At 45.3% G+C, this 8,221-nt stretch overlaps 1 protein-coding gene across 1 annotated transcript; it reads right to left on the reverse strand.

Annotated features, from left to right (window-relative positions):
* Nucleotides 1–2,225: 2,225 nt before the first annotated feature.
* Nucleotides 2,226–7,823, reverse strand: SWI5 (SWI5 homologous recombination repair protein). Its single transcript, XM_077835891.1, has 5 exons — nt 7,666–7,823; nt 7,053–7,101; nt 4,858–4,979; nt 3,534–3,628; nt 2,226–2,957 (listed from the first exon to the last, which is right to left on the reverse strand). The coding sequence occupies exons 1-5, from the start codon at nt 7,821–7,823 to the stop codon at nt 2,893–2,895; spliced, it is 489 nt and encodes a 162-aa protein (XP_077692017.1). The 3' UTR covers nt 2,226–2,892.
* Nucleotides 7,824–8,221: the final 398 nt, after the last annotated feature.

Here is an 8,221-nt window from a genome sequence, read left to right on the forward strand (position 1 = left end):
GGAATGTTCTAGGCATCAATTGGCAGAACCCTATTGTTTTTTGGGAAAAATTAGAAAACCAGAAGGAAAAATGAGACAGACTGAGCATCTGCCATCCATCATGACACCTTGAATGACTTACCTCCCAGACAGAAGAGATATAATGGAGCGGGAAAAGGGGTCACAATGGGGAAGGGAGGGCACGAGAGGGCGTGCAGAGAATCCTGGCAATAGTAGGGGATAGGATGGCAGCACACACAATACATGTGGGGGAGATGGAAGGAGCCTCTAATATGTGTAATGAGCTCAGCCTTTAGAGGCAACAAAGTATGCAACCACCACCACCACCGAATTTCTACTACCAAAAGAGATTCTACCTCTTCCAGGCTTGTACAAAGAGGCACATGTAGGCACTGTTTCTCCTTTGAAAATGTACCTAGACAGCTCTTAAAAGGTGAGAAGTAACTCTGTGACATCTGCAATTGTAATCGTGGCAGGGAAGGAAGTATTTAAGGACTTGTTTACACAGGGCACTCAGGTCTGCTCTACACTAGAAAATTAAGTACTGTAGGTTTAACTACAGCAGTCAACATGTGAAAAATCCACAACCCTGAGTGACATTGTTAAACTGACCTAAGTCCCCACATGGCATGAAACTTATAGAAGAATTCTGTTGACCTAGCTACCACTTCTCAGAGAGATGGATTACCTAGCCCGGGAAAATCCTTCCTGTCAGTGTAGGCAGTGTCTACAATGAAGCACTACAGTTGTGCTGCTGTAGCATTTTAAGTGTAGACAAGCCCTCAGAACATTAATCCAAATTAACTAAAAGTGTGGATTTATTCTGAATGAGATTTTCCACACAGTTTAATGCAGTTTAACTAATCCACTTTACATTCACACCTTTTAGTTAATTTGAATTAATTTCCCTGAGTTTCCCTGTATGTACAATAGTGACTGTCTCATCTCTTGTCCTTGAGGGTTTATAAAAAAAAACAAAAACAATCTCTATAGCTTTAATTTAATTCATGGATTTTTTTCTGCTGCCTCCAAGTTCCTCTGCACAATGATGTAAAGTGAAGGTAAAGCAGTAATGGAGCACTGTTGCCACCTTATGGCTAAAGATTATACTCCCCCCCCCCCCCACAGTGCAGTGCATTAACTCTTTAAAGACAGACCTTGCATCTTATGTGCTCTAGTTTTCTTTTGGTATAGAACACTCATAGAAGCAGCTATATTCAACTACACAAGCCTCTGTACCAACTCTTATGCATTAGTGACACACCCCACACAGACAGTTGTCTACCCAGAGAAATTTATAGAAAGTTTCACTAATGTGGAGTTAAGGTTGTGGGTGCACAAGAGTGCCCTATGTAATGAATACAAGTTTCAATCCCTAAAATGCTACTGAGGAAAGCCAGGAACTGCATGGGAACCATTACCTTAATTCTACAGCCATAACCCTCCTCCCTTTAGGATGTCAGCACCTTCTCTATTAGTTGAGGAGTGAGGTATATTTTGTCTTCTGTGACCTATGTTGAATACAGGAAAATTGTTTGAGGAAGCCCTTCACTATATTACTGATTTCTTTGAGACTGCATCTGGAAACAAAGAGGGAGAGGTAACCCTGTGTCCAGTCCGATATGCAACCATCAGCAATGGTGCCTCACTGACCCTATTGAGGGTCCTTGGGAAGTGTCTGAATAGGAGTTCTGATCTGGAGTTATAGTGGCACACTGAAAATAGTAGCCTAAGGAGAGTACAGTTATGTTCTGTTTTTCTTAGCCTCTCTATAGGCCAGGGGTGGCCAAACTGTGGCTCGCGAGCCGCATGCAGCTCTTTTACAGTTAAAGTGAGGCTTGCAGGGTACCCTCACCCCATTCTCCACCTACCAGACTGGGGCAGGGGGGAGCTCAGGGCTTCTGCCCTGCAGCAGGGTGGTAGGGCTGGTGGCTTCTGCCCTGCAGGGAGGCAGGTCTCAGGGCTCCAGCCCTGCATGAGGTGCTCTCTGGGGCTCAGAGCTTCAGCAGATGTGGGGCTGAAGCCCTGAGCCCCAGCAAGTGTGCCCCCAGGGCTGAAGCCCTGAGGCCTGGCAGGCATGCCGAGCTCTCGAACTTCTGAAGATTATCATCTGCCGCTTGCAGGGTCAGTAAGTCTGGCCACCCCCGCTATAGCCTATCACAGTGAGTTGCTAGGGAACATCAGAGTTAATCATTTATTCAGAGTGGACAATTCAGCAGCACAAGTTAATGCTTTTCCATTTATTTACTACTATACACATGCAATGTCAACCAGCTTCCAGAACTCAATTCAGTGAGGCACTAGGATATTGAGCACCCACAACTTTTTCAGCACGAAGCATACAAACACCTTGCTCTTAGCAGTTTTCCTTTCCAACTTCTGAGGTTTTAAATAAACAAACAAAAAACACAGCTCTGCATATTTGCCCATCTCCACTGCTGCCTCCTCCATCCATTTACTGATCCCTAATAATTGCTTCCCCATGTAGGACTTCTTTAAAGGTGCCCATAGAACATCAACATGTCAAAGAATCCCCATCACATAGTGCAACAGTGAAGGGGTTAACTATTAATTTTGAATTATAACCTTTTAGTTTTTAAAATAATGAACAGTGAGAGGAGCCTAATGCTCCTGGCACTTCAACTGAACTGCCTCTCATTGCCAAAGAGTAGAATGCCACTTTTCCTGAAACAGGGAACATGTGATGGGTTCAATAGCTTTTCCATTCTAGAAGTTAGATATTCTTAGAAATGAAGCAGCCAAGTAACACTTCCTTGAAAGTCTCTGCATTTTTACTGTCCTTGTGTGTAAGTTCTCAAGGTGCACGGTACCAACACGCAGTGCCCCAGTAATGGTGATCTCTGCAGGAGATTGTAGTCTTCAGTTTCAATGCTAGTCAGTAAGTTCCAGATCAAATTTGGGGTACAGCTCCTTTGTGGTGACCCCTCTAATCGTGGCTAGAAAGGAAACAATACCTCAGCTTCCATTACAGATAGAGAAGCAGATTAGTTAGCAAGAGTTTTTGCTGTATGGTTTCTATGACTTGAGTTTAGGCAGTAGAATAAAAGACTTGACTCTCCCCGAGCCTAGTTGTCCTAAAGCTTTCCGTTAGCTAAGGGATGAGTCCAAATGTCTTATCTTACACACTCTCCCCACTCCACTCCTAACTGCAGGATTTTTTTCCAAGTCTTGTGCAGTGCAGAAGACAACTCTCAGGGTTATCTATCAATTACAGAAGAATCATCTTTGATAATCCATAGAAAAAAAACTAGCAGTCATTAAGTGACAAGTTCACATCCCACTGAGAGGATCAGGAAGAGACACTGAATAGCCCCCTGGTTCTGCCATTCTGTTGAGAAGATCCCAATGGGCTCATGACAGATGTATCTGTGCTTGAATATGGGATTTTAACTATAGAATCTTAAAATTCAAGAATTAAGATAAGCCCTAGGACTGTAGCTTTCCCTCTTCTGTAATGAAACACATGGAAACATTTACTGAGAAAAGTTGCATATTAGTCCTGCTCTTCTTACCCAGCTTGCCCAGCAGCATCTGTCCAGTGTCTTTAATATCATTGTATTCATGGAGCAGAGAGATGTGTTTCTCCAATTCCTCCAGGCTGTAACCTCTGTAATAGCAAACCCAGAAAGGTCACAATGACACAGAGCAAGTACTCCTACTTCACCACAATTGTTTAGCAGAGACAAGATACTTGTGAGCGATAGCAGAACCTGCCAAAACCACACCACTTGCCCTGCTGCCTACAGGACTCTGAAGGCAAGAGCTCAGTCTTTAAAAACCATCAGCAGGGAGTACAGTCTCCATTCCAAGGGCTGTTCCAGATCAATCCTTCTCCCCACAACAAAATAAAGCTAATAATAATAAATCTTAATAAATAAATAATAATAAATCTTGTGGCAAATATGAAGAATAGGTCTGATCGGTTGGCAAAAGGAAGAGTTAAGGAATTAGGCTGCTTATCGAAGATAGCAGGAAACTGCACATCTTTGGATCAACATCATTGTTCCTTTTATTTTTACCTGCCTAATCTATCCTATGCACTATACGTGTTATCTCTAGAAGATAGCACTCAGGTTTCACAGTTTATAACCCACAAAAGGCACAGCTTCCAATAGTTAAACTGCAGTCCTTCCTCAAGAATCTTGCTGGTAGGCAAAACCCAGGATAACTTCCACCAATGCTGCATCATAGGGAGCCATGCCAGGGGCTTCAATATCTTTTAGATAGCACCCTTCATTTCAAGTTGTTTTACAGACCACTTGCCCACCATGAAAATACAGCTGTTTCTGGGGTGCAAGATGTGAAATGATGTTAAGACAGCTCACATCAAGCATAGGACAAGAAATGAATACTTCCCCTTGAAGTTTCACTTGGAATTTAGGAAGGCAGACTGTAGTTTAATCCAAAATGAAACTGACCAGGACAGAGTGATCAGGATCTCAGTTTTACATCCCATCTGAATGACAGTTCTAGAAACACCATGCCCTTGAGCAGCACCACAATGTGGAACAGCACCACCTATTGAATCACAATTATCACTCCCTGCAACCTCCAGGTTTTCCTTAAATCCAAGTACTGATTCAATCTAGCCTTGCTTTGCAAAAAACAAACAAGGTACTTGGTTCAATTTTGTATCTGAAGTGCCCTGTAATTCAAACAATGCTGAAATTAACACTATTCCTACGGAAACAGATTTTGGTCACAGTGCAATATCAGCACCACCAACAGGAGGTGGCAGTTTCCAACTCTGATACTCGGGCTTTGTTTTGTTTAAAAAAAAAAAAAAAAAAAAACACCCAAGCCTCATGCTGAACATCAAACTATCCAAGAACATACTCAGCCAACAACTGTGCAATTTCCTGATCCAGAGCAAGATCCTTCTGTTTCAGTTCTTCAACTTCACGCTGTAGGGCTTCCTTATTGACTCCATCTGATTGGCAGGACCTTGGAGACTGGATCTGTAGAGCAGACAGTGCTTTTAACATTCCACTAACTCAGCACTGTGTGAGATGCCACTGTCCCAGAGGGGACTGATCAGAAGAGATATTAAGTATTTGTTAGTTTATTCCTGAAGTATCACTTAGGTGAAAAGGGAAAATAAGACTTCACAGTGAAAACCCGAGTAAACAAACTTATCACGCTATTTATTGCCAATCAGTGCCATGTAGTTTGAGAGTTCTTCAAAGCAGAAGAAGGATGTATCTTACTCTGTAAACCTTTTAAAAAAAATTTTCAGGAAGCCAGTATCTAGCCCAGATAGTAGTGGGCAACTACAGCCCGCGGGCCACATCTGGCCTGCAGAGTCGTCCTGCCTGGCCCCTGAGCTCCCGGCAGGGGAGGCTAGCCCCCGGCCCCTCCCCTGCTGTTCCTGCTCCCCTGCAGGTACACCACTGTGTGGGCAGCACGGCTTGCGCTCGCCCACCTCCCAGGTTTTCCAATAAGCCTGTCCTGACGCTCCGAGCAGCATGGTAAGGGGGTGGGGAGGGGGAAGAGGGGGGGTTGAATAAGGGGCAGGAGGTCCTGGGGGGCAGTCAGGGGACAGGAAGTGGTTGGATGGGGCAGAGGTTCGGGGGGAGGGAGGGAGGATGGGGGTAGGGTCCCAGAGGGGTGGTTAGGGGCAGGGGGTCCCGGGAGAGGGCGGTCATGGGACAAGGCGCAGAGGGGGTTGGATGGGTCGGGAGTTCTGAGGGGGGCAGTCAGGGGATAGGAAGTGGGAGGGGGTGGAGGCCTGGCTGTTTGGGGAGGCACAGCCTTCCCTACCTGGCCCTCCATTCCATTTTGCAACCCTGATGTGGCCCTCGGGCCAAAATGTTTGCCCACCCCTGAGCTAGCCCCAGAAGCGTATGTATATGTAGTATGTATATGTCAGAGCACTAAAGTAACTAGCAATATTTTTCCACAGGGAAAGTATTTATTGCTGAACCACCACAAATATTAGGATCAACTGCTATTTCAGCCAAAAGAGAAAAGATTAAATAAGCCATGAAGACTAAACTATCCTTATCACTTGAAGCCAACTCTCCAGGATAGATGTGAACCCATTTACCTTGGGATACATCCTCAGAAATCCTAGACCAAATGTGACACTGCAGTGCTGTGTGGACTTGGCTACATGGGTATGCGTCACATGCAGCTCTGCAGCATGGATACCTGTAGCTGGACCTGGCATGCACAGGTTCGCAAGCATGGGAGCCCGGGTATGAGTATGCTCTACAGCAGTGGTTCTTAACCTTTCCAGATTACTGTACCTCTTTCAGGAGTCGGATTTATCTTGCATATCCCCAAGTTTCACCTCACTTAAAAATTACTTGCTTACAAAATCAGATATAAAAACACAAAAGTGTCACAACACACTATTACTGTTGTCTGAACGAAATTTTAGTTTGTACTGACTTCACTAGTGCTTTTTATGTAGCCTGTTGTAAAGCTAGGCAAATATTGAGATGAGATGATGTAACCCCTGGAAGATCTCTGTGTACCCGCAGGGGTACACGTACTCCTAGTTGAGAACCACTGCTCTGCAGTATAGACATGCCCCTAAACATAATAGTTAGCAGGGATCTTGTTCTGCTGCTAACTTTGCTGTGCCTGCTCTGTGAATACACAACTTCAGTACTGATGGCTGAACATGACAGAGTGACACTCACACTAAATTCATATGGCAGTAACAAATGATGTGAAGTTTAGTTTTTCTCTGTGTACCAGGAGGGATAGAAGCATTGAAGACGAAGGATATCACTGTCCTGTATCTACACGTTAACTGGCAGAACATCTAAATTCTACTCTGTTCATCACCATGTTATCTACCATGAAAGAAAGCTGATCCATGTAACCAACTGCCTTAGCTGCTGTTCATCTCTAGAAGAGAGAGGCAGCCACAGAGCAGGCAAGGGTACCCAACTGCGACATTGCCATGGATGAGAAGGGTAGCAATCCACCACATCCCCTTGCTGTAGTCCAGGGCAGCACTGACTCTGGAGGTAAAACCATTCTCTTCCAAAGGGGGTGGAGAAATATATAAAAACACTTACTGGAGATTTGAAACCTGCATTGCAATTTCTCAGGAGTCCAGTTGGTGTCCTGGATTAAAACAAAAAGAAATTACCATTTTAAAAGGCATGAGCATAGCCTGACAGAATGAGACAGCCCTAGCCTGCATGCACCTTTGAGGAATGGCAACCCCAGATATCCACAGCAGGGTAACAGCAAAGACCCAATATCTCTGACGTCTTCAAGCTGTGATGTGCCCTGGGTTTGGCAATTGGGGGCATCCCATCCTCATCAAGAGGCTCCCTGAGGCTTAAGAAAGTCAGTCCCACAAAGTCCCTTGGGAAGCGAGGAGCATAGCATGTCATCCCTAGGCAGCTGCAAGTCAGGACAGGAAGCTTTCAACCCCAGATGGCTGGGGAAAGGGTGGCTCCCCTTACTCTGTAGGCTGCTGAGAGCATCTTTACGGGCTGGAAAAGGAAAGTCCCATCCCTGAAAAGGGCTCCATATGAGATGGTCAGGAGGGAAGTCACAGTCCCTTAAGAGCTGGAGGGAGGGAGGGTCCAATGCCACCTGAAGAGCAGCACCCTAGGAGCTAAGGAGGGAGATACATCCCTTGAAGACAGGCCTAGGGAGTTATATTGAACTTGCTCCTACCTCCTCAGGAAAGGCCTAGGTGACGGCCCGCTCCTCCCTCGCAGCCCTGGGCTCTGTTCCCACTCCCCGCCGAGTGGGGGTCCCTGCTCGTGGTGATCCAGCGCTGCCTGCGGGCCAGAGGGCCTGGAATCAACACCGGCCTCGTTACCACCTTGCATGCTGGGAGTTGTAGTCTCAATGCAGGGAGTTTCCGTCCCTCCCACACTGCCTGTTGGGATTTGTAGTCTCTGAGGACTTCACAAGTGCTCTACCTGCTGGGATTTGTAGTCTATGAAGGTTTAAACACTACATTGCACGCTGGGATGTGTAGTTTCTGAAGGCCTTAGCTCTGCCCTTGAAGACAGGCTATCAAAAATATTTTCTTCTATTATTTGTAAAAAATTTGTCACTGCACCACAACTTTATTTATTATTTTTTATCTTTGATAAATATATTTGATTGCTAAATAGTTGTTAGAGCTGAAGACTGGGATGAGCGAGGAAGGTGGGTTCTCTTCCCAGGTCTGTCACTAACATGCTGTATGACCTAGGACAAGTCACTTTCCCTGACTGAGACT

Source organism: Eretmochelys imbricata, chromosome 16, assembly GCF_965152235.1.
Source record: "Eretmochelys imbricata isolate rEreImb1 chromosome 16, rEreImb1.hap1, whole genome shotgun sequence".
In the NCBI taxonomy this organism is placed as follows: Eukaryota; Metazoa; Chordata; order Testudines; family Cheloniidae; genus Eretmochelys; species Eretmochelys imbricata.